The sequence below is a fragment of the Nilaparvata lugens genome, chromosome 4, assembly GCF_014356525.2.
Source record: "Nilaparvata lugens isolate BPH chromosome 4, ASM1435652v1, whole genome shotgun sequence".
In the NCBI taxonomy this organism is placed as follows: Eukaryota; Metazoa; Arthropoda; class Insecta; order Hemiptera; family Delphacidae; genus Nilaparvata; species Nilaparvata lugens.
Genome location: NC_052507.1, coordinates 14,099,796 through 14,127,716, shown reverse-complemented (window position 1 = coordinate 14,127,716; position 27,921 = coordinate 14,099,796). Strand labels below are relative to the sequence as shown.

General features: G+C 34.2%; 1 protein-coding gene across 1 annotated transcript; it reads right to left on the bottom strand.

Moving 5' to 3' along the window:
- Positions 1 to 1,300: 1,300 nt before the first annotated feature.
- Positions 1,301 to 25,212, bottom strand: LOC111048753 (adipocyte plasma membrane-associated protein). Its single transcript, XM_039426714.1, has 9 exons — positions 25,015 to 25,212; positions 21,762 to 21,866; positions 18,967 to 19,172; positions 18,115 to 18,231; positions 15,932 to 16,100; positions 13,362 to 13,496; positions 10,436 to 10,709; positions 5,872 to 6,134; positions 1,301 to 1,478 (listed from the first exon to the last, which is right to left on the bottom strand). The coding sequence occupies exons 2-8, from the start codon at positions 21,845 to 21,847 to the stop codon at positions 5,910 to 5,912; spliced, it is 1,212 nt and encodes a 403-aa protein (XP_039282648.1). The 5' UTR covers positions 21,848 to 21,866; positions 25,015 to 25,212; the 3' UTR covers positions 1,301 to 1,478; positions 5,872 to 5,909.
- Between the last annotated feature and the right edge of the window lie 2,709 nt (positions 25,213 to 27,921).

The window sequence follows — 27,921 nt, the reverse complement described above, 5'->3', positions numbered from 1 at the left end:
ACGTGTTTTTTCCAAAAATGTCACACCTTCATGAGCGGATATCTCGAAAATTAGTGGAGATATAAAAAAAGTTGTGGAATAAATATTGTGGGAAATTATGTAAGCTTCAATTTGTTATATGACTGTCAAGTCCTTAGGATACATAGTTTTTGAGTTTTATGCGAGAAACCAAAAAATGGTACCTTTAAACCACCCTCACCCCCTTAACACAGGGGGTAGGGGTGGGGACTTTTGATATGTTTACCACCTAACTACCCCAAACAGAACTGCGAGGTCAAAAATTGTCTTCCCAACTTTTCCCTCTATAATCTTTCCTTGACTGGACTAAAAAAGGGTACTATGATGTTATTTTATTAATAACAATGTGATAAATACATAAATTGGACATGTGGCAATATAATAAATTCATCCACTCCAAGCACCACTTAAATGATCAGTACGGTAATGTTGTTCTAAATACAAATTAAAGCTTGATTCCCCATATCAGCGTCAGTGAAAATGACCGGTTCAGTGAGAATATTATTCACATGAGTTCAGATGGGACTATTCATACTCGCTCAGTCTTGCTCAGTGAGAATAGTCCAATTAGAACTCAAGGAAATCATATTTTCACTGTGCCGGTCCACTTCCACTGTACTAAATAATAATATTCGTATGGCTTTTATTGGTGGGGAGTTCCTGACGGAAGTTCCACCTCCCCTTAATATATCATTCAAGCCATCTATGGGCCTTACAACTGTCATACTTCATCCGGGACCGACAGTTCAACATGCCCATCTGAAAACAAGGGAGTGACCTGTTCAAAAACTTTGTTATGAGCGGGGTTTGAACCAGGGATCTCTAGGCTGCTAAGCAAGCACTCTATCCACTAGACCACGGATCACTCCACTGTATTGATATGTAGAAATCCAGCCTTAAAGATCCACTTCTCACCGACAGGCGTCAGGACTCACAAATTGAAAGCTCGCCAATTTAACGGTTTCGTGAAATTGATTACAGAGGAAATTTAAACCAATTAATCATCGACCCACAATGAAGTATGTTCATATATATCACATTCGAAATGCAAAGTACCAAAAAGATGTACACTTCAATTAGAGAAGGAATGTCTGATTATGGACCTCTTAAGCCACACACATCGATTTCTGTTATGAATTCTATCAGATTAAACGAAACTTGACAAACATCTTCTGTTTGAAATCAACTGAGTAATCTAATAGAATTTATAAGGGCGGCAAAATATCGTACGAACGTAAATCGATGTGTGTTCAGCTATCCTTACTCTAAAAATAGAAAAACATTTCATTAAAAAATATTTTATTAGAAAAATAGTAATCTTTGAAGTATAAGAAGAACCTGACCTGATGCACAACTACTATTATGTAATAAAAATATATTAATCCTTTGGTGTGATATGTATACTTGAGCAATGCAATTATTCAATTAATGTGACTTCCTTCTGCCTTAGTGACCCCAATCTGTAATAACATGAAAATCTATAGATAAGAGCCAATAATTATAGACAAGACATTATAATTTTGAATACAGAGTGATCAAAAAAGAATAGCCCAATTTTAAACAAATACTATATTTATAAAAAAAAGCTATGCACATCAGCACACCAAACCAAATCAAATCACAAAACTCACAAACAGACTTCACATCAATTACTTATAAAAGCATCAAGTTTATGATGGTGCATTATAAGTGTTCATGTGCCCTCCATTTGAGGCTTGGACAACATCTACCAAAAAAGGAGGACCCAGGCACCATAATTTGTGATAATGAACAGGAACTCTTTCACTCTCACTTCAAGCGAATTTCATTCATAGCGATGAGGCAAAGTTTCATAGAAGATATATGTCAAACGACATGATGTTCGTATATGGGGAACCGAAAACCCTCATAAAAATCTGGTGTGGCGCACTCACACAACTTTCCTTGCTTTAATTGATCACCTGACGCTAGTGTTCACGCGCATCTCAAGTCTACTATTCAAAGATCTGAGCCAGCTGGTGACAGGACAATAACGCTGGATACACGCGAGATCTGCTATCTCTTCGTAGTGAATGATTCAATAGAATCAACAGTTGCCAACAATTTGCAATTGAATAATCACATTTTCTCGAATTTCAAGCTTATTTTCAATTTTAGGTGAGAATGTTACTGGACATCAATAGTAGAGATTTTCATGCTCAATCTTTTCCACTTGGACTTTTTTGTTTAAATTGTATCTGAAGCCTGATAATTGGGAATCTAAAATCAAACTTTGCATAGATGGGGCGGAGCTCCTGAAATTTTTACAGATATGGGACTTGTGGCAGTTGATAGAGCTTTTCAATTACTATTCTAGGTATAAATTTGATCAAAATCGTTAGAGCCGTTTTCGAGAAAATCTCGAAAACCCCTGTTTTTTAAACATTTTCGCCATTTTAGCCGCCATCTTGAATTGCATTTGATCGAAATTGTTCGTGTCGGATCCTCATAGTGTAAGGACCTTAAGTTCCTTATCTGTAGTTTGTTCAATATAAACCATCATTATACAATCATCAACATTAATTGCATTCATAAAAATATAATTATTGAGGTTAATCACAATTTGTATTGCGACAATTTATTCCAATTGTGCACAAATTACTTCACCAGAGTCCTATTCGAATTGAGGATTCACAAATACTTTGAAAATAGAGAAAATGGATCATCATAGTTATTTGAACTATAAACCTGCTGATCTCAAAATAAATTGAAAGAGAAGCAAAATTATTTCATTTCAATAGAGTTGAAGATCCAATTCTCACTGTGTGGACTAAACAATTAAAGGCACGCAATTCAAAGGTTTCATGAATTTGATACCAGATTAAAAAGACAAGTAGGGTACCAAGTGAGAAGTTGCGCTTATACAAAAAATTATTAGTCAAATTTAGTTGTAACTTCAAGCGGATGACAGTCAGAGATCGTGCCGATTAGTGTAATTACCACGAATTTCTTGTAAATATATTAGATATGAATAAAACACTCTTATCTTCTATACTACACAGAATATTCTGAATAAAAGGTGCCCTTGAGTCAGGGCGTGATTGCACGAATCAAAAGAAGAAAAAATGGCCAGTTAACATAGGTCCGAAAATGCTTAGTTACCAAGTTATACAGAGTGAAAGATTCCGTCCGAATTCAGTTCCCCTGAAACAATTTGTTTTTGTTGGCTGTTAATTAAGATGTAGAATTTAGCGTACTTTATGTAAAATCTACTGAGAAATTGAATAAAACCGTTTCCAGACCGGTAGCTACAATAATTTTCAAGATATGTGACAAAATACGCGAAACTTGGTCCCGAAAAACAAGTTCCTTTAAGGTTTGAAGCAGATTTACTATGTTAAATGTACAATAAACACAGAATATTTTTTTACAGAACTTATAGAAAATTTAATTTTGAAGAGAAAGATGTAAAATAAGTCTATCATAAACAATCGCAGCCTTAAAAAAATCCTTAATTACATACAAAACGCATCAAAAATAGACAACATCTGTAAAGCTCTCTACAAATGTAATATAATGGATTATTTTTTAAAGGTTGCGTTTGTCTATTATAGACTTATTTTACATATTTCTCTTCAAAATTAAATTTTCTATAAGTTCTGCAAAAAGTATTCTGTGAATTTTCCACAAGTTCTATGAAAAATATTTTGTCCTTATTATACATTTAACAAAGTAAATCCGCTTCAAACCTTAAAGTAACTTGTTTTTCGGGACCAAGTTTCGCGTATTTCGTCACATATCTTAAAAATTACTGTAGCTACCGGTCTGGAAACGGTTTAATTCAATTTTCGGTTCATTCTACATAAATTACGCTGAATTGTACATATTAATTAATATGCAAATATTAAATTGTACATATTAATTAGCCAACAAATAACCGTGGGGCTTCGTCTCAGCAGGGGAACAGAAATTCAGACGAAATCTTTCATCCTGTATAACTTGGTAGCTAGGCATTTTCGGAGCTATGTTAATTAGAGGTTTTTTTCTTCTTTTGATGTGAGGAATCACGCCCTGACTTATGGGCACCTTTTTTCAGAACACCCTGTATATAAAGAAAGGAATTGACTTATATGTACGATAGGAAACATGTTGTCGCATCATCATGTCTGAACTACTAAACTGATAAGCTTGAAATGATGCATGAAGATTCTTAATTTACCGACGTATAGGTATAGGTCTATTTTCATTTTTATTGATCAACTAGCAGGTAACCCGTGCTCTGCAAGGGTCTAATTAAAAACTTGACAAACTACTTGACTTCTGGAATATTGAATGAGTTAAAATAGGCCTACAACCATCCTCGGTAAATTAAGAATCTATAATGCAAAATTGCAAGTTAATCAGTCCAGTAGTTCAGACGTGATGATGCGTCAAACATAATTTTCCTATCCCGTACGTGTATAAGCCAATTCTTTCCTTTATTATATTAGAGATAATAAAGGATAATAATGAATTTAGGGTTACTTTTTTGTAATTATAGAATAGAATTATAGTACCCTTTGAAATTAATAGAATAATAGAATAAGAATACAAATTATAACAAAATGTTGTATTCTTATTATATTATTTTATTAATTTTAAAGAGTAATATAATTCTATTTTATAAATAGAGATTAATTATAATTTACATAATTGAACCAAATTTATTCAATTTGTAATACTAAGTTTATGTAAGTTGAAAGTTTTTACGTGACAACGTCTTATAAATTGGTTTGCCGGGTGACACTTCAAGAAACTGTGTTACGTTCCCACGTTATGCGCTCACAATGAGAGCGAGTGAGAGCGTTCGTTTCGGTTCACGGTCGTCTGGAAAGAGCACGAATAGGAGCAGTGGCGAGCAACACAACAGCAGCCCGAAGACATACACCTGGAGAGAGAGTGAAACGGAGCAATCTCCTGCGAATCCGCCACTACTTAGTGAATAGGTTATGTGAATCCGCCACTACTTAGTGAATAGGTTATGTGAATAAGTATAAGTGAATAGGTATAAGTGTAAGTATAATAGGTATAAGTGAATAGGTTATGTTGTAGTAATCACAATGTTGTGGTAGTTTTCAATCACAAAAGTAGTATAAATCGTTTCTCAGCCAATAATAATTTGTTTAACTTGAAAAAATGAGCGCGACTTGCTATGTAAAAAATTGAATCGAGCACAGTTAGCCCGCCTAAGAGCGAGAGAGACAGAGTGATTTTGTTGAGGATGTGTGAAGGTAAAAATAAAATTTTGTTAATATAAAATTCAGTGCGAGATTCTTTGTATAAATTAATGTTTTAAATATAATTCTTTGTATAAATAAATGTTTTAAATTGTTACTATTATTTCATCCTTCTTCCAACTATAGGAATGAATATTCACTTTAAAATTATTTTACCACTCAAAGTCGTTGTCACGTAAAACTTTCGCCTGTATACCAACTTTACAGGCAACTATGCAATTTTTATATTGTGAATAATTACAGTTGTTATAAATTCTAGTATCGGCAAGGAGCTATGCTACTAAATCTATATTTGTGATTTTGTGTGTACCCTTGCGGAGCACGGGTAACACTGCTCGTTATCTATAAAGGTGCGTACAGACTTTCGCTCTGCTCCACAATCGAACGTCAGTCGAGCAGATCGATTGATGATTGACCGGGGAACAAGAGTGGAACGCGAGAAGAGCTAAGATCTCCCGTAAAGTTCATGATCGGAGCGATCGCGGAGCGTGTTGGAGGCGCGTATATCTGTACGCACCTTAATATAACTTGAATGTTATCAAATTGAATATTAAATTACATCAGTGTCATTTGAATCGTAAATGGATAAATAAGACAAAATCAAAATAGCATTACGTACCGTTGGACTGATATGCTACATTGACGTCTCAGGAACGATTACGAAATTTTCACTCTGGCTAGATAGTTATTGAAGGGCGATCCCAGATAATAGTATCCGCGGAACGGTTCGATGTCACAAATATCGGATATTCCCGCCTCTTCTGGATACCAGCCAATGTGCTCTGAGTGCAGAGACTCCACAATGTCCCCTGCCTCATTGGTTAGCACCACTGTCACACGAGTGCCATGCGAAAATACATCAACCGATTCGAAGTGACCAACCTGTCAACAATAGTACAAACATGTCAAATTCGATTCAGTCCAGACATTTAAAAACAAAAAGTTCCTATTTACAAAATTGATTAACAAAATAACACTCACTAATCACTTAAAATTGTCAAATAATGATTAACTTTGAAAATTATGATATACTCCAGTTTAGAATGATAATCATGTCATGTCAACAAACCAGATTATTTTGACCAAGTCGATTAAAATTTCCAGACAACACTTCTCGCTGACTGATTACACAGCCGGAAACAATATTCTGTCTCCCTCCCACACACTAATTCTGCTTCGACAGACGACGAAACCACCATCTGTCCCTCCAAGGATGAACAACCGTTATCCTTCTCATGTCCCTCACCGAGCCCCCCAAGGACGCGACCTAGCGCAATAGAACCTTCACATCATAAACCTACCACGTCCCAAACCTCGTGAAAATCGCCAGAACCGCCTTCGAGATCCGTCGGACACAAACAGCCAAATATAAATAAATATAAATAACCAAATATAAAAATATAAACAGATATACAGAAATTGCTCGCCTAATATAATAGAATATAGTATAAAATTATTCCATTAATTCCTTATAAATAATTTGATAAAGATAATTTGATTAATATTACTGTCAGAAATAAGGCTATTCTCTTCACAATAAAAATACAATACTTTCCTCACCAACGGTAGTAGGACAAGTAAAGTAAGAATCCTCATCAGAACAATGTATGTATTGTAATAACAAAATTGTCTCCTCCAAACTAATATGTTGTAGTAAAAAATTGTGTCCTCCAAATGAACAAAAATGTCTCTATTTTTCAGAAAAACTCTGACTTGAGTAATAGGATAAGTCCAAAACAATCGTCGAACTCGCTAACAGCACAACTGCTACAGAGTGATTGGTTCGCTATGCTAAATTCTAACTCAACATGTCCATAAACCTAACCCAACCTTAACCAGTGGAATCACGCTTTTTTATACCTTAATTAATTAATATACTGAATTTAAATACTAAAGTAAGCTACTTTTCATTAATTAACATACAGGGCTTCCCACCAAAAGTATAACAGCCGAAGACCATAGATTCTACATGGAATTTTCAACAAAAAATCTCTATAGTGAGGTCCACGTTATAATGGCAGTGTAGGAAGATAGGAGAAAATGGTTGCCAGATCTCAGCCTTGCCACCCAAACAGCTGATACTGGTATATCTGATGAATTTTTAACTGTTCATTATTGTTGAACATAGTTAATCATATTTTATTTGCCAAGAAAATATAATTTTTAAAGATGTAATAATAAATTTTCATGATTGAGATTAAATATTTTGTCAATTATTAGTTGAATTTCTACATTATTGATAAACGATGTGGCAACATCGCAATGCGTGAAAGAGATGGCGCCATCTGCTTTGCTGAACGATAGACAAGGATAGCAGCACCATTGCAAATCACACATTGCCATTATAACGTGGACCTCACTATAGTTAAATTTTCTTATATATCGACCTTAGTGTTCGAGATAAATAGATTTTTCGATATTTTTGAAAAAGGTCAATAACTAGAAAACTATCATTCAAAATATAATTCTAGGGATATGGTTGGAAAGAGGAATAAATTTCTAATAAGATTTGCATATTTAGTTCCTCTGTTTGACGTTTTTGAACTTTTTATGTGCGCTCAAAGTTGGAAGAGTTCGTCAAGGTCAAAGACAAATTTCAAACAGTTGTAACGTCCATGAAAAGTTCAAAAACGTCAAAGGGGAGAATTATTTGAATCTTATTTGACGTTTCTTCCTCTTTCTAACCATATCATTGGAATTTGATTCTGACTGATAATTTTCTGGATATTTACGTTTTTAAAAAATATAAAAAATCAATCAATTTCAAAAATTAAGGTCTAGAGAATTTTAATGCACATTTTTTGTTAAAAAATTTACATAGAATCTATGGTCTTCCTCTGTTATACTTTTCATGGGAAACTCTGTATGTTAATTCAAAGGAAAGAAGCTTATTTTAGTATTCAAGTTCCGTAAGTCAAGTTGATGTATAAAGAATGATGTGACTGCAAGGGCTAAATAAGTTGGATTAGATTTATGGACAAGTTGCTATAATACACTGATAAGCTATGAACATGGGCTAAACTCTAGGTGTAGTAGTAGATTAGAGTCAATGTGAACCAGTGATTTCCATACACTTGATAAAAAAAATCAGGCTTATGCATCCAAAGCTCAAAGAACACAAAAGGCGTGACGCGCTTCCGGTGTGAGCATTCTAATTTGCTATAAGAGTATGAATTCTAATATTTTCTATTTGAGGGCCTTCTGTGTGATTTGAGGTCAAGTGAGTTCCCAAAAACTATGTTTACAAAGGAAAATCCATATTGAAATGAATGGAGGAAGTGAATTACCGCTATCTCGCGGTATTCACGTAAGAGGACATTACTGTTCAAACTTCGCCAAGTCAACAAATAAAAAAGTAATTCTATCCTTTTTGACAACACTTTAGATTAATTCTTGGATATGATTGCTAGATAAAGTATTGGGTGAGTGCCCGGTGACTCAGAGAACGATCTACGATCCTATCTGTATCTATATCTAAGATATTCGATACCTATAGGGTCGCAGATATATCTCTGTGTGGCTGGGCCACAAGGTTACTGAGTCATAGAACAAAGCAAGTTTAGCCCAGTAAAAAAATTCCAATAACGACCTCAAGCCTGTAATTCAAATTATAAAAAATATTATTGTAATGCTTGTAATTTACAACTTTGTGTTAAGTTATTATTAAAATGGAATTGAGGATAGATCATTTTCCAAAAAAAGTTCTAATCATAGAGCTATAGTGAAATTCATATTAAAAAGTCAGAGGAAATGGTAGGACGGCATGGCCCTACCAACAATTTGGCAACAGTGCGAAGCTAGAAAACAGTAGTTCTATCTGCTTTGTCAAATTACAGACAATGATAGCAAACCAATGTATTTGTTGTATTAATTTTGTGAAAATAAATATATAGTCCAGTGAATATAGACATAAAAAAGGGGGTGTGCTTGCAATTTATATTGTAGTTCTGATTCTTTAATATATTATTTGGGTACATAAGAGAAGTCCAGAACCTATTTCTTCATGCAAAATTTCCTTCTGCTAGATACAGGGTGGCCCAAAAACCTCGTATTTTCGGCTCATTTTCCAGTTTTCAGCTATTTCTGCCAAATCTCGTAGTCGGACAGAAAAATTTGCAATTCTAAATAAAATGAGATCATTCGGAACTCTCTATCTCCAATGAGTAATGAGTTATGATTTTTCAAAAATGAGTGAAATTTGAAGAGAAAATCAATTTTTGATGAATTTTAGATTTTGATTAACAATATCTTCCGATTGTTACCATTGAGATGTATAATTCAAAATCCCTCTGGGCGTATTTTTATTTTTTGTGCTCTACAATCTGAGATCAGGTAGAGCGCTCTATCTCATATAGATTTCCAGGTATACCTGACAACAATGGACCTTGTATTGTGAAAAACACCTAATTTTCAGCTTCAACCATCATCACCAACTACATAATCTTCACATTCATATTTCGCACAATGACATAAGTTCATAAGATTATGTTCTATGAGAATCACCCGTTAGATGCACTTCATTTCAGTATTTCCTAGTGAAGAGGCGCGCTTAAGGACACCTCAAGGATCAAAATATCAAACACTTATAACTTCTGACACAATATAAAGAAAATCAAATCTTATCACAACATGTTTCGACCATTTATGCATAAATGACCGAAACATGTTGTGATAAAATATTTAAAAAAAGGGTACTGAGATTTTTATTTTCTTTACATTTATATTACAAGTAGCCCTATACAGGAAAGAGATTCTGACACAATGCTTAGATTTCATCGTACTTCATTTCATTCTTCTCGGCTCGTCACGGCGGTCCAAAATCATGCATCATAAGTAAAATTCGGTTGAAAAGTGGAAAATTCATTGTTGAGTGTACTAAAGCCCATATTCCAATACACAAAAAATGGCCAATTTCTATATTCAAAGCTATATATTAGAAAATATACTAATATATAGTATTATTAATGTTAATCATGTACTAACTTTATGACGTTAATCTCACTATATTGTCTTTTTTCTTCAGGGCTACTTTAAATATAAATCTCAGTAGCCTTTTAAATTATTTTGTCACAACATGTTTCGGACATTAACGCCATTTTCCCACTATATTCTATGAATCGTGATAATAAGTAATAACATATCAATACTTTATAGGAATTATTAGTTTGTTTGAAATGAAATACCCAGTGGTGAGCTTTCTTCAGAAATAGTGAACTTGGAAACGACTCCGACAGCAATTCGAACGTGCCATCGATCAGAGTGAGAAACGTGTAGAGGAATTTACGAATGCCGGCGTATTCACCAAGAGTATGTGGCAGGAATGCCTTGTTGTTTTCTATTGGCTTCAGGAGTGGAATTAAGAAAGTGCTTCCTTCCCTCTTCAAATTGTCTGGCAATCCAGGCAGACCTTCTATGAAGATATCTGATGTACCTTTTTTCGGACCTTTCAGATAATACCTGCATAAAATGAAAATTAAATCAATATTCATTGACTAGAGAAAGATAACAAAGAAGTAATGACTAGAGTGAGATTCACGATATAAAGAAATTATGGGAAGGCATTGTTGCCACTTTTCTTTCCCCACAGCCTTCTATAATAGATAGCTGTGATTCAAGTTATCCCAGTATGGGCCGTTTACACAGTATCAGTTTAAACCAAGGAAACTAGAATCATAGCCACCTCTAATAAATAATTGGTGAAAAAGATCAGCTTGTGTTTTTACTTTCCTTGCCCTATTACCATAGGTAAGGAAAGTATTGCTTTCCGAAAAAAATTAAGGTTCCTCAATTTCTACATTTCTATACGTTTCAAGGTCCCCTGAGTCCAAAAAAGTGGTTTTGGGTATTGGTCTGTATGTGTGTGTGTGTATAGGTTCGTACAGACTTTCGCTCTGCTCCGCAACCGAACGTCACTCCAACAGAGCGATTGATGATCGACCGGGGAGCATCAGTGGTTCGACCGGGGAGCAACAGTGGTTCGACCGGGGAACGCGAGAAGATCTAACATCTTCCGTAACGTTCATAATGGGTGCGTGGGCGGAGGGACTGTGGTTCGATGGAGAAACGAGGGCGGTCATAAGTCCCATATCTGTAAAAATTCCAGGAGCTGCGCCCCATCTACACAAAGTTTGATTTTAGATTCCCAATTATCAGGCTTCAGATACAATTTAAACAAAAAAATTTGAATGGAAAAGATTGAGCATGAAAATCTCTACAATTGATGTTCAGTAACATTTTCACAAAAATTGAAAATAAGCTCGAAATTCGAGAAAATGTGATTATCCAGTTGCAAACTGTTGATTCTATTAAATGATTCACTATGAAGAGATAGCATACCTCGTATGTCTCCAGCGTTATTGTCCTGTCATCAGCTGGCTCAGATCTTTGTTTATAAGTAGACTTGAGATGCGCGAGAGCACTAGCGTCAGGTGATCAATTCTCATAACGGCAAGGAAAGTTGTGTGAGTGCGCCACACCAGATTTTTAAAAATCTTTTTCACTAATCATGTATTAGATTCTAGGCCTACACTGCGACGTTGCAATATCGTAGGCCGGGTCCTTGTATTAGAGGTTGCTATGCTAGAATACAAGGTAGGGGTCATGAAAAGATGCGCAGTAACAAATCCAAACCAGTTGGTTGGTGTGACGTCATTGGTGCTCTAAAAATCTATCTTTTTTATGTTAAATTGAGCATCTTTGAAAGTCATTTTCTCAAAAATTACATAACTTTCAAGTCCCATTGACATAGCCTACGATTCATACAATATTTATCTTCAATTTTTCTAGTGTTTCAATACTTTTGGACGGCTGGATCATTCAGAATGCTCGATTTTGTAAGAGCATGCACACTGAATACCTGTTGCTCTCTTATTGAAAAACCAACATACTTTTCCTGATTCTTTTGTAATTCAATTACTCAATGCTAATGAATTTGGTGAATCAATCCTTGATTTGAGAACGTGAAAACATTGATAGTTTTGAATAAAGGTGGATAATCCAGAAACTATTCATATAATAACTACTCTATTCAATGATGAAATAAAAAAGATCTAGGGATTCAAAAGTGATGAAACTCAAGAATATATATATATATAATATATATATATATATAATATATATATATATATATATATATATATATATATTATAATGATATATGACCGTAACATATAACTATTCCCTGGTTCAAGTATGTGTAAGCCATAATCTTCTTGGAATAAGAGAATAAGAGTGTCCTCCTGAAGGTTTAGACAGGATGTTCTATTACTAAGTAATAGTAGGTATTGGCCTGACCCCTACCTTGTATTCTAGATACCTTGGTTTAAACTAAATTTAATTTTAAACTGGATTAAATCCATATGAAGTCTCGTTCGTTATAATGTGGTTCAGTTTGAGTTTAAGCCACCAGCTGATTAAATTCAGTTTAAGCTTTGACTGCAAACAGCCCTAAATCTATCCGATATCAATCGATCCATGATCAGATGAAATGATATGATCTATTTGCTGTTTCTTGTTAATAACGATCAATTCCATCTCAAATACATTCATTCTATTCATAATTTAATTGAACTAGCATTAGCAAGTTCTTACTTTTGACTCAAGTCTGTGTGTTAGTTTGTCCGTATGTTCTAAGTAACCCTTGAACGATTTGATCAATCAGCTGCAAATTAAGAAACATATTCTACAAACCTTTTTCAAGTTCGTTGGACAACGAAACGGACGAAGGACTCCTTCGTCCTTTTTCAGGATATAGCAAAAAAACATTGAAAGAGAAAAGGATTGTTGTGATCTATCATTTAGTCAGCTGAATTATTAATTGCATGCAATTACTACAACTTTTATATTAATTTATACTTATTTCTATCTCCTGTATTATTACTGTGAAACACAACAGTTTTCACAGTTACAACACTGGTACTGTTAAAGTGTTGTTTAATGGAACAAAAATTGAGTTTATTCTTCTTTCCTTGTCGATAACCATCCCTGCAATCCGTACTTTACAGCACAGTGAGGCGGCACTGATATTTCCTTTTGTTGAAAGTGAGTTAATTGAAATGATTTCTTAGTATATAAAATTGAAAGTCGAATTTGAATAAATAAACTATTTACCTGTGAATTCGGCTTCTAATAGTTTCAGCGACAATAACAAACGACTCGTCTGAAGATAACACAACACCATTTGCAAATTGTAGATTATCAATCAGAACTGTAAACTTCCCTGTAGCTGGATCCAATTTTATCAATCTAAAACAAAAAACAAAGTAGAAAATAACATTGAAAATACTTGGGCTTCTGTTGATCAATTGCAAACAAGTCATGTAAATAATTAGTCCAATTGATCTAAAAAAAAGTTCCAATTAGTGCTACGCAGAAGACTTTTCTTCGTCTACATAGAACTAGACTAGACTAAGCTTAGACTTGTACTAAGAATCGAACATTACATTATTTGATCTCCCATTTTCTGGTCAGGCGTCTCATCCTCTAGACTCTAGATTTTTTTAGCCCAATATGAGCTTTGGCCGCTCACCACTCTTCTCGATCCTCTGTCATTCGTTTCCATCCTCTACATCAACTTTTTTGGAGATCGTCTCTTACTTCATCCTCCCCCTTATTCTTGGTCTTCCTCTCTTCTTTCTTGATTGGTCTCTCCTTGAATATTATTTTAGGCATTCTGTTCTCATTCATTCTACAGATATGTGCAAACCACCTAAGCAGTTGTGCCTTTATATATTTCACAATATTTCGGCCTTTTAGCAATGTCTCGAGCCCTGAATTGGTTCTTCTCCTTCATTCCTCTCCTTATTCAACTGGACCGTAAATCTTTCTCAGAATTTTCCTTTCAAAAACGCCTAGATGGTTCTTGTCTTCTTTTGTAAACGTCAAAGATTCACAGCCGTATGTTACAACAGGTCGAATCAGGCTTTCATATATTTTGAGTTTAGTGATTCTACATATTAGTCTGTTCTTAAAAGTTTCAGGTTACTGAAGTATGCTCTATTTTTAACCAATACTCTTTGCTTCATGCTGAAACTCATCTTGTTTTCGTTATTCAATTCAACCCCTATGTAGCTGATGTTCCTTATACCTTGAAAGATTTTCTGATCAATTCTGAGATTATGTGGAACTCTTCTTGCCTGACTGCTTGATATCTTCATATAGGTACCTCGTTTTACTTTCATTTTCTATCAAGCAAAACTTTCCCGCCTCTCTCTCTCTAGCAACGCACACGTTTCCTGCAGGACATCTTTCCTTCTCCCAATGATTGCTATATTGTCCGCATATGCACATACCGATGGAAAATATTTCCTCTGTCTATTCCTTCGATAGCTCTATACAATGCAATATTGAATAGGATATTGCAGATAGTCCATCGCCTTGTTTGACACCTGTGTTAAATTCAAAAACGCCGCTCTCTCTATGACCAATTTCGACCATTGCTGCAGTCTTACTCATTGTCATTTTAGCTAGACTAATGAGCTTTTTTGGTAAGGCGTATTACTCCAATGTTTTCCATAGCTCATTTCTTACTATGCTATCGAAAGCTTGCTTGAAGTCAAAGACTCTATAGATTATATCTTTATTCATTATTGAAATGACAAACCCGGCGGGTTAGTATGCCTAAATATGAAACTTCACAGGAGAGATTGCAATAATTATTATTTCTTCTTCTATTAAATTGCTCAATGAATAATAATACGTATTGTAATATTACATTTTTTCTCGATTAAAATCGAATCTTCAATTCGAGATCTATAAAACTTGATAGTAAATATCAGAGTAATCGATATGTGGACAACTTTTAACTGAGAATTTATCATAAATAATTGTGTTGCACATTCCATGGTATCACCGAAACAGAGTTAACAGAATTAACAGATCATTATAATATAGAGGATATATAAATTTAAATAACAGTTTCGAAATAAAGTTTTATTGAGAACAAATGTAAAATGTAAATTCTAAACTTGTAATTTATAATTTTTTGGAATTTAATATCAATGATGTGTTCATAACGTCGTCACTGATTTGAGGTGTGGCTTTGCTCTGTACTTGTTATCTTCTCTCTAAAAAATGATGGCTGGCTATGGTATTCTAATTTTGTGCTCTCTGAATATTTTTCTGTTTAATTGAAATTTATAATGTTTTAATTTGAGATTTGAACAGTTTTATGGTGTTCTAAATTTGTATAATTTGATTTGTGTGTCTACAAGCCTATAGCCATTGTTTTCAACTATATAAACGGATAAGTATTTTAGCTTGTAATGATGCTAGATGTTTAAGTGTGTAAGGTATTGTTTTGTGGATTTGTGTTGTATATTGCCAAAATTCTTATGAAGATTATAAGTTGATTTGCTCTGAAAACTGGATTTCTTATTCATAAGCAATAGATCCATTCATAATTTATCAAGAATCTACCATTTTGGAGCCAATAACTTCCTTTAGGTTAATAGGTGAGAAATGCTATCCAACCTATTTAGGATAAATTGGTAGCACGGCAGTATTAGTGTATTCTTTTCATTGATAGTGAAAAATATTCTAATTCCATAAATTTGAGGAATGTTTCAAAAAACAGAATTGTTTAGTTTCTGAAAAATTGTACGAAATTAATTCAACAGTATGCAATAATTTTATAAAGCTAGATAGAAAAATATGATTAAATGAAATCAAAAAATAGGTACCTTCCATCTCCGTCTGATAGCATTGAATAGACGCCATTTTGGAGATCAATTGTCGTACTGGAAACAGTGAAGTAGATAGTTCCATCAAGGGCTACGTCGACAGAATTCAGAAGTTTGCACGGTTTGCCCGCTATTATTTGATTCGCATGCACCAATAATTGTTCTTTGCCTGAAAAAGCAATACAACTGGTTATCGGGAGGAAACTGTCAATAGTTCTCGCATTCCTATTATATTCGTATGATTTCAATAATCAATTATCAATACACGTATTAATTTAAGCTAGAATTGAACTGTTCATTAACCAAAGTGTTACGTTTGATTGTAGTCAAATTACAAAAAAAAAATATCAATTATCCAAAGGTGCGTACAGACTTTCGCTCTGCTCCGCAACCGAACGTCACTCGAGCAGAGCGGTTGATGATCGACCGGGGAGCAAGAGTGGAACGCGAGAAAAGCTAACATCTCCCGTAACGTTTATGATCGGTGCGAATGCAGAAGCGATGGCGGAACTAGGGCGGAGCGTGCGCGGAGCGGGTTGGAGGCGCTGTACGCAGCAATTTTGATCATTAATCAATTTTATGATTTCAATTATCAATTATAGTTCTCGAAATTCCATTTCGATGAGGAAGAGGAGAACAGGGAGCGGTCAGTGGTGATCGAAGGTAGAGTGGGATTCACGTTATAAAGCGAGTGGAAATAATAGGGAGGCATTGTTGCTACTTCTCCTTTTTCATCGCCTTCTATAGTAGTAGATAGCTGTGACCCAACTTGACCCGGTAAATCTTTAATTTTTGATTCTTTGAAATGATCAATTCCATCTCAAATATATTCTATTCATTAAGAAAATATTGATTTAATTTTATGATTTACATGGTTTTATTGTAAATTGAGATAATATTTTTGAAGTTATCATATTTCTACAGTCTACATATTAAGATGATAGTGATCCGTGGTCTAATGGACATAGTGCTTGCGAAGCAGCCTCAAGGTTCCGGGTTCAAAACCGGATTTGAACCAGTTTTTAGCCAGTTCACTATCGTTTTATGCCGGATGAGCATGTTAAACTGTCGGTCCCAGCTGATGTATAAAAGTCGTGAGGATTGAATTATATACTCAGGCGAGGTGAAACGTCCGTCAGTGACTCCCCATCAATAAAAGCGATACGATTTATTTTTAGATAGAAAAACCTTCAAGAAAGTTTATAAATATTATTAACTTGTTCATTTTGTTTTTAATATGCATGTATTTTTAATTTTCTTGTATTGAGCTTATTGAGAATAAAACTTCATTCATTCACAAGGTACCTAGTGGTATAGTGAGGTCCACGTTATAATGGCATTAAAGAAAGATGGGAGAAAAACGTTGCCAAACCTCTGTCTCGTCAATGCCTTGTATAGACGGTAGGAGATACAGGTTTATTAATGTGATATTAACTGTTCATTCTCGTTTAAAATAATTGATTATATTTTATTAAGCAATAAATTATAATTTATAATAATTTCATAATGAATTTGCATAATTAAGATAAGATATTTTGTTAATTAATTATTATTAATTCTACATTGTTAAAAGAAGATCTGGCAACAGAGCAAAGCGAGAAAGAGATAGCGCTATGCGCTTTGTTGAATGGAAGACAAGGATAGCAATACCATTGCTAATTAAACACTGCCATTATAAACGTGGACCTCACTATAGCGGAACCACCTTGGTAGTGTGGAATTCGTACCTCACTATAACAGCCAACCTTATTTCGCATCTAATACCACAGATTGAAAACCGCTTGTTGAGGTTACTTCAATCTCGACAGTGTTGAAAAGCAATACGATTATTATTATTATATGATCCTTCAAACAGCTTTAATGATGCTGTCGTTTGGCGTGTGTGTGAAACGTCCCATTTGAATACATGTGTTTTCAGACAGTCGGCAGAGACTGCCAAGCTGCTTGTGTGTGAAACGTCCCATTTGAATACATGTGCTTTCAAGTAGTCGGCAGTAACTGCCAAGAGTGCTCCGAGAGTTTTTCATCATTCAAAGAGTTGTTGAAAATGCTGCTGAATAAGTGAGTGGAATAAAAAGCAATAAACATATGCACAATATTTCAATGGTAGGATTCAATGACCCTTAAGATTGAAAAAGTGAACAAGCACATAACTCTATTGAAATTGAGGTTGAAATAATTACCTGATGTGACATTCAACTTGTAAAGTCCATTATAAGCATCAGCAGCATATAGAATGCCATTCTGATCAAACTTCATACCTAGAACTCTGCCACAATTCTTTTCATCATGAAATCCTTCTGTAAAGTGCATAATATTATTTAGATACATTACGGGCTAATGCAAGTTGAATAGATGACACTAGTCTCAATAGATTATGCATCATTGTTCTGAATTGTATGTAATTCTGTAGTGAGCAAATGAAAACTCTGGATGTGCGAAAAAAAACTCAATAAGCTCTGGAAATGGATTGGTACTTAAGTGTGAATTCCAAAATTTAATATGGACACAATCACTAAACTGTTATAGTTGAGACATTTTTCCATATAAGTTCATCACAAGATCATCTAGGTTTTCAATAATATTCATTCAATTAATAACAATTCATTAAAATGTTAACAACATTCTTTACCCGAAACTTCCTTCCCCGAATTTTGAATAATATACTAGTCCAAAAATTAGGAAACAATGAAATTTAAAATTAGACAGATAAAAACCAAATTAAATAAGAATATCACAGTCACTAAGCACTTAGAACAAAAATATTGAGCCAATTTGGAAATTTTTCATCAAAAATTGGAAACAAACTTATTTGCTAAATAAAACATAAACCTTTTACGTTGATAAATGGTTGAGAGGTTTTTATAGTTTCAATGGTGTTGATTAAGAATTTCGAGTTCAAGAACAAATTGACTTTCAATTTTACTAGTGAACATTTTCATTTTTTACTGGACATGATAGCGTATGAATGATTTATTATTTGAAAACTTTGGTACGTCTCAATTGAATTGAAATGTGTGAAATAATGAGCTTACCACAGTCTTTGCCGAACTTTTTGATTGGGATTATTTTGTCATCTTCAATTTTGACAATATAACCACCATGCAATCCAGTATACAGCTCATCATTATAAACAACCAGACTTTCGGGTCCCTTCATTTCGCCATTGAAGAGTCGTTCTGCGCCATTCAACTTATTATTCATCGCTAGAGCTCCTTTCAAAGGTAAGTAGGGCTTCACACTGGAAAATCATTAGATGATATGGATTGATTACTTACACTATTTGTACATTTTACATCCAATAATTTAGAATTACACAGCTTTCTGAAAAGTTGTTCACAATACCAACTGCATGCAATAATAATGATAATTACTATTTTATTTTTATACAGAGTGAGTCATATTATGTATGGGAACCCTTCAATAAATTGGAGACTGTTGTAGTTATAATAATGTAGCTTTCAGGTTAAGCTATTAGTCAAATACTCTACCTTTTGATGTACAACTGAATTTCAACCCCTCATAAGGTGGTGACTTAGGGGTTGTAAGTCGAATATTTTACATGTAAACACCCTATGTGTGGTACATCATTTTGAAGGCCTTTTTAAACCAAGAAAGATTACATCAATTAAAATGTTCTATGATACTTGTATCCAAAATGGCGACCGATTGAAGTTTTAGTTTTTAAGGAAATGAGGGGTTGTAACTCAAATATTAACACCCATTGTGTGGTACATCATTTTTAAAGCCATCTAAAACAAGAAAGATAACATCAATAGAAATTCTCTATGATACTTTTATCCAAAATGGCGGCTGATTTAAGTTTTAGTTTTTAAAGATAAATTGATTAAGTTCAATCAGCCGCCATTTTGGACACAAGTATCATAGAATATTTTTGTCGATGCCATATTTCTTGTTTTAAATAGGCCTTTAAAATGATGTACCACACAATGGGTGTTTACATTTAAAATATTTGAGTTACAACCCCTAAGTCACCCCCTTATGAGGGGTTGAAATTCAGTTGTACGTCAAAAGGTAGAGTATTTGACCAATAACTTATCCTGAAAGTAACAGTATTATATCTACAACAGTCTCCAACTTATTGAAGGGTTCCCATACATATGACTCACTCTGTATAAATTTAAAGTGAAAGAAACACTCACATTATTTGGTGTGGCGACGACCGTTTCGAGCTCGAATATTAGTGAAAACAAGATGAATAACCAACAACGAATAATTATAAGAAATAACAATTGAGTTGATCAAGTATGAATGTATTTGAAAAAGTGAAAGTAAATATAATGAAAATTTGCTTACAATTGAAATAGTTATTTGTGCAACTAGTGCGCAAAGTGACAGTTTGCTGCACCGAAAGAAACGTTTACGCACGAGCGCACAAGCCGTAGGCGAGTGCGGAATAATGGTTTCTTGAGTGCAGCAAACGAGCTTTGCGCACATATTTCACATTAAATTTTTCCTACAGTTGCCATTGAATATGAAAAGTGGGTAATTATGGGTAACATGATGGCTGAAATCCATCAAATGTTTGTGTGTGTGATGCTGTTATTAATAATAACCTTTATCCATTTAAAAATTAATAATCCAATTGAAGTTGAAAATTCTCAGCCAAAGTTCTCATTTTTATTCATTCAAGAATCAGAAAAAATACAGATAGAACAAAAAATTCACATTCAAAATACATGCCAACAGCTGATTGGGATAGCTGCAAGATGGCTGAACCGACAAGCGCGCGACCTAGCGGGAAGAATTGTACCTGAGATGGTTTCATCCAGCTAAAAACTACAGAAATAGGATTCAGAAATTTGGACTTTTGCTCAAATTACCGAGAAAAATGCTCAAAGTGAACTGAAAAATATTTATAAAAATAACATAGACAACAGAGAATATTTATTGTAGTATTCTTATGTTTTTTTATTTATATGGATACCGAACGGTAATCATTTAACCTCAAAATTCGAATTTTATAATGTATATTTGCTACTTTTCTCATTGCTTGCAGTTGAAATAATAATTATCAATAAAAAAGAACTATTATTTATAATTAAATGATGAGAATTCGTAAACGATGATTACTTAATTATGATTTAGATGAACATTATTCTTGTTTTGAATTTCTATATTGGGATTTTATCATAAATGTAGGGTAGCCATTGAAATGATTCTTATCTAAATCTAACCACAGTCATTGTTACCAACTTAATTTTTGTTTTCGTGCACTAATCCTCCATATAACCCACCAACTATTTTGTGTTGCCATGTTGCAAATCTGGAGTGCAGAAATAATTTTTCCTTCACTAGAGCGGAAAAGTGATTCTTTGCGTTCTGTAATCAGTGCAGGAATGACCACTTTTCAAGGTAACTGTAGGAAAACATATTTTCCTTTCAAGCGAACAACACTGAACTCATGCGGTCATCATATTAAACCTCAATTTAAACAGATAGTTCTATTTGTTTAAATGATTTTGTAGATGAGAGAATAAAATTAACTGCTTTAGATAGCGAAGAAGCCTACCCTTGCACAAGGTTATGGGAGAGTTACTTATTAATACACTATTTTCTAATTTGAATACCAACATGCAGTCATTTATTCGATGTAGCAGACGATTTATTTTCTGATAACATGACTGGAGTTGGGTACTCATTAATAAAATTGCATTTAATCTTGAAAATGTAAAAAATGAAATGTAATGAATTGAATAAAGCGGAGGTTAGAGTGCGGACTTGAATATTTAGGTTGGCTACTGGCGGCCTATCCACTTATCCAGATACAAGAGTATTATTAGGAAATATAATACTGTATTCAACTTACCTGTATTCTGTGAATGATATATCCTTGCCGGGTAATGATAGGATAATTGCAAATGCAACTATTAGAATAAATAGAGGAAGCCACATGGTAAATAGCCAAAGGTACCTGTGGACAATTTTTTGTAGACAAGTTATCTCATATTAAACACTGGTGCCGGTTGCAAAAAAGCCGGTTGAATTTTAATCGTGATTAATTTCATGAGAACCAATCAGAGAAGGCTTTTTCGAAAAATAGGCTTTCTCTATTTCGAAAAAGCCTTCTCTGGTTGTTTCTTATTCATTAGACCCGCTGTGCAACAGGGCCTAACTTAAATTAGTAACTCGGCTTGAACTTGGAACGAACAATAATGCATAATATTGATGACTTCTAATAAGGTCAGAGATAAAAATTATCAATATACTATATTTTCCAAGACTATCATAATATATAACCTTTTTAACCTCGGCGATTTCTATCAGAGCACTGGATATTTTTAGATTTTACCGCAATAACACAGATAAAATAATTAATACTATAATTTTAACTATAATTAATGCTATTTTATTTACTTCCTTTATGGTAATAATTAACATTAGTACTGTAGGTACTGTTGAAAATTAATTTCCTATTACATTGTTTGCAGTGAATTAAAATAGATCTGAACGGTCAGTTGATGATGTTACACAGCCTTTACAATTTACAGAATACATTTGTAAATTGACTAAATTTATCAATTTTACAATTAGTTGATAATGAAATTAGGAACAAATATCTGAGCTGTTTATCCAACAATACAGGTCTAGTTTATTTTATTGAATAACTATTGAAATGACCAACTTGATGGATGGAAATAAGTTATGAAGCAAATTTTATTATTCACTATAGGAGTTTGGATCCATCAAAATATTAAAAAATGATATTATTTATTATCAAAAGATCGATCCCAAACATAAATAGTCCAGTCACTATATAGGCCTACATTGGTGTTTGCAATTTATATTGTAGTTCTGATTTTTTAATATATTGTTTGAATAGATAAGATAAGTACAGAACCAAAATTTCCTTGTGCTAAATAGGCTACAGAGTGGCCCAAAAACGGTTCATTTTCCAGTTTTCAGCTATTTCCGCCAAATTCTGTAATCGGACAGAAAAACTAGCTCTCACCTTTTTTTAGATTATCAAATTCCTTATAGAATGAGATCATTTGGAATTCTCTATCTTCAATAAACAGTGAGTTACAATTTTTCAAAAAATAAGTACCTAGACTAAAATTTTAAGAAAAAATCATTTTGATGAATTTTAGTTTTTTATCAACAATATATTTTGATTGTTACCATTCAAACGTTCAAAATTCCTTCTGGGCGTATTAATGTGCTCTACAATCTGAAACCAGGTAGAGCGCTCTATCTCATATAGATATAATTGAGTATGTAATTGAAGAATGTTAAGTGACACATAACCTAGCTACATTTGGACTGTTGTATAAATTAGAATTGGAACCGTTTTGGGCTTATAAGCCTGTGGTATCTTTCTGTAAGTTGTGTAATTCTGAATGATTAAATGAATAGATTTCCACGTACACCTGACAACAATGCTCCTTGTTTTTTTGAAAAACACCTGAGTTTCAGCTTAAACCATCATAACCAACTCCATTGACATCACATTGAGATTTCACACAATTAAATAAGTTCATAAAATCATTTTCTATGAGAATCACCCGTTAGATGCACTTAATTTAGTGGAAAGGCGCGCATAAAACACCTCAAGGATGAAAATTTTAAACACAACTTTTGATCCAATCATCGGATGTCATCGTACTACAGCTCATTTTTCTTCGTTGAGGCGGTTCAAAATCATAATTCAAATTTGGTTGAAAAATGGAAAATTCATCTTGGAGTGTACTTTAACCAGAGCATTTCAACACACATAAAATGACCAAAAGACGTAATTTGGTTTCAATTGCTAACTAAATATTCAAATTTTGATGAATTTAGATGCCGGTATAAATTAAAATAAGACATTTCTAGATTGACTTATCGTATGGTAGGCTACTGTAACTCACTTACCTATTATAAAATATTGAATTAAGCAAGTAGGTAGTCTCATTTAAAATTGCAATTAAATTAGTTACTATGTGACTCTGATTTTATTATGTCTTGTATAAGGACCTGTTGGTTCTTTTCTAATTGTGAAATTTGAAAACAACATCGTCTATTAACCTAAAAACAAAATAAATAGGTAATCTAAAAAGTAGAAAACGGTAAGTGACACATAACCTAGCTACATTTGGACTGTTGTATAAATTAGAATTGGAACCGTTTTGGGCTTATAAGCCTGTGGTACCTTTCTGTAAGTTGTTTAATTCTGAATGATTAAATGAATAGATTTCCACGTACACCTGACAACAATGCTCCTTGTTTTTTTGAAAAACACCTGAGTTTCAGCTTAAACCATCACAACCAACTCCATTGACATCACATTGAGATTTCACACAATTAAATAAGTTCATAAAATCATTTTCTATGAGAATCACCCGTTAGATGCACTTAATTTAGTGGAAAGGCGCGCATAAAAACACCTCAAGGATGAAAATTTTAAACACAACTTTTGATCCAATCATCGGATGTCATCGTACTACAGCTCATTTTTCTTCGTTGAGGCGGTTCAAAATCATAATTCAAATTTGGTTGAAAAATGGAAAATTCATCTTTGAGTGTACTTTAACCAGAGCATTTTAACACACATAAAATGACCAAAAGACGTAATCTGGTTTCAATTGCTAACTAGATATTCAAATTTTAATGAATTTAGATGCCGGTATAAATTAAAATAAGACATTTCTAGATTGACTTATCGTATGGTAGGCTACTGTAACTCACTTACCTATTATAAAATATTGAATTAAGCAAGTAGGTAGTCTCATTTAAAATTGCAATTAAATTAGTTACTATGTGACTCTGATTTTATTATGTCTTTTATAAGGACCTGTTGGTCCTTTTCTAATTGTGACATTTGAAAACAACATCGTCTATTAACCTAAAAACAAAATAAATAGGTAATCTAAAAAGTAAAAAACGGTAAGTGAGATTTAACACTAATCATGCATTGGTTAATGTAGATGAATAAAACGTTTTGAATACATAGGATACACACATTTACTATTGTTGTAATTTAGCTCAGCAACAGATTATAATAGTTTTGCTCCTAGTAATAATTATTAAACTAAAATAACTACAGTAGGCTAATTATTTTACTAGAAAAAACATCAACATACCTATAAAGTTCCTGATGATTGTTTCCTGAGATACCTAAGTTTCAAATATGAACAGTCATTCGATGAAATTGCAAATTTCACTACTTTTGTGCTTATCAAACTTACGTGGAACGTGGAAGTGGAATGACAATGACCGAATGGCGAAGAAAGCAGACAACCAAACAAGAAGACATGACCATTTTGGAGGTTATAAAATGCAGTTTAGCTCTACAAGTGTCCATCAACAAGGCAATCTGATCCTAACACAGCACCGTAATGCGCATGCGCAGGCAACGTTTATATTCAATCAGCTCTTTGGTTGTAACGTTCTTCTTTATTACTATTACCATAGAGATAGCTTAAAAGTTACACTATTGTTTCTCTATGCTATTACTGAGAACAGTGATTGGACATTTTACGGCTATTGAAATAATATCAACATATTACCATTTAAAAGCAAAAACCAAAACCCTCTATTAAATAATCTGCTGAAATTCCTCAATACAAAAATACCATTGGCCACCTCCTTTTGAATCTAATACAATAATTACTCCCCCAACCCAGCCCTTCCACCAGTCTTACCACCAGTCAAAGTGAAGCAGATGAAAACTTCCACGTGCCAGGAAATCACAACACAGTCTTTGAAAGGTGGGACCCAGTAACAGCAGACCATATCATTCTGATGGTAAAGAGTTTCAAAGGTAAAAGTACCCAGGATATATATGGTGTGTCAGTTGACCTATTGAAGGCTATTATTGAGGAAATTGCTCACCCCCACAGCGTTGTCTTGAACATTTGCTAGAGACAGGCTATTTCCTTTCTGCTCTGAAGCTTGCCATGACTGTGCCTGTCTTCAAGAAGGGAGGTCCATCAGACATGGGTAGCTACAGGCCAATCTCAATTATTCCAGCTCTGGCAAAGATTTTTGAGGTGTGCATGAAGAAGCAGCTGGTTCTCTACTTTGAAAGAAGAGACCTTTTTACAAACGCCCATCATGGATTTAGACAGGGAAAGTCAACGGTCACTACGGTACCTATCACATCTACCACTTACTCAGCATCACGGAATGGACATCACAACATGGTTTAAACATTAATGAAAATAAATCAAAAGCAATAGTAATAGGACATAATAGACGCTTACCTAACCTTGACTATGCCAATGGACCTTTTGTGACAATAAATGACCAAACGTTGGAGTACTGTAATACAGTAAAAACTTGGGTGTCTTAATGAACAGACATCTCGACTGGACCGAACACATTACTAGCACTTGTAATAGGGTCTTTGCTGGCATACATTCTCTGAAGAAGATCAGCCCTTTTCTACCTTTTCAGGTAAGATTGATGCTGGTAAAGACCCTAATCTTTCCGACCTTTCTCTACTGTGACGCTGTTACCCATGACATGACTGTGGCACTGTCCGATAGGCTTCAGAGAGCTCAAAATTATTGCTTAAGATTTGTTAATAATCTAGATCGAGGTGAACATATCACTCCCTACTTCGTTCAGCTTAACGTGCTCAGGCTCAAAAGGTTTCGATCCTACCGCATACTTATGTTTCTATTTAAACTAATCGCCAATAAGAGCCCTGATTATTTGAGTATTAAATTTAGATTTCTGGGAGAGGTTGGGAGAGGTGGAACTAGAAATAGTTTGTCTGTGTTGAGTGTGCCTAGGCATCGTACGGTGGTCTATAACAGGTCTTTTCATGTGACTGCCTGCCGACTGTGGAACTCGCTACCAATGGAGGTGAGGGCAATTAAGCGGCAATCCCAGTTCAGTGCGGCTGTCATGAACTTTGTGAGGGGGGCTGGCTGGAGCGACTTATAGCGACTGTGTATTGATCAATATATCTTCTTTGTACGTGGGTGTGTGTGTGTGTGTGTGGTGTGTGTGTGTGTGTGTGTGTGTGTGTGTGTGTGTGTGTGTGTGTGTGTGTGTGTGAATGTAGAATCTTGAAATTGGCTCCTTGATGGTCTTTTTTTTTTTAACAATCAATTAAATATAAATATGATTAACTTATTCACTTCAATATTTATAATAATATGTAGGAATGGAATGTATAGCAAACACTATAGTTGTCGTTTTTGTATTTTGTATACATTAGGATCTTTTTTTTTTTTGTTCACTACAGTGATGAAGTATCACTACTGTTAATCAGTATTGTTACATACTTTTTTTTCCAAGTTAATTTATTTTGTTCTCTTTTCAATTATTTAAAATTTGTTATTATTTTAATAAGTAGATATAGTTTGTTTTTTTCATATTGTTTTGTAATATTTTTTTTCTTTATCATATTATTTGTATTTTTTGTATTGTTATCTTGTAATAGAGAGTTAAGTGTAAGAGAGGGCCGACTGCGCCCTAACTTCGCTCTCTACGAAAATAAAGGCAGTAATTCAATTCAATTCAATTCAATCTACTTGCTGAGGTCCTCAACTCTTTCGAGGCGGGTGAATCAGTGTCTCTTGCTCTGGCGGACTTGAGCAAGGCTTTTTCGTTTCACACGATATTCTCCTGAAGAAACTGGCTACCGGTACTTATGGAATGCGCGGTCCAGTCCTTGCCACTTTCAGAGCCTACCTCTCTGATAGGAGGCAGGTTCTCACCCTTGATGGAGCAAACTCTGGTCCACTACGGGTTCGTCACGGAGTGCTACAAGGTTCAGTGATTGGTCCTGTTCTGTTCCTGGTAATGATAAATGACCTCGGATTCATGGGCAACATCCTCATGTTTGCTGACAATGCCACTATTTTTGCAAGGGGTAGAGCGCCAGACTTATCCAAGAGGTTGGCAGCCGATATTTATGAGCAGGCAAAGCAGTGTTTCACCAGCAACAAGCTGATGCTTAATGAGAGCAAAACCCAGGTCTCACAGAATAAAAGCTACTGGATTTAACACTAGATATACTTGTCTGGAGTAGCCAC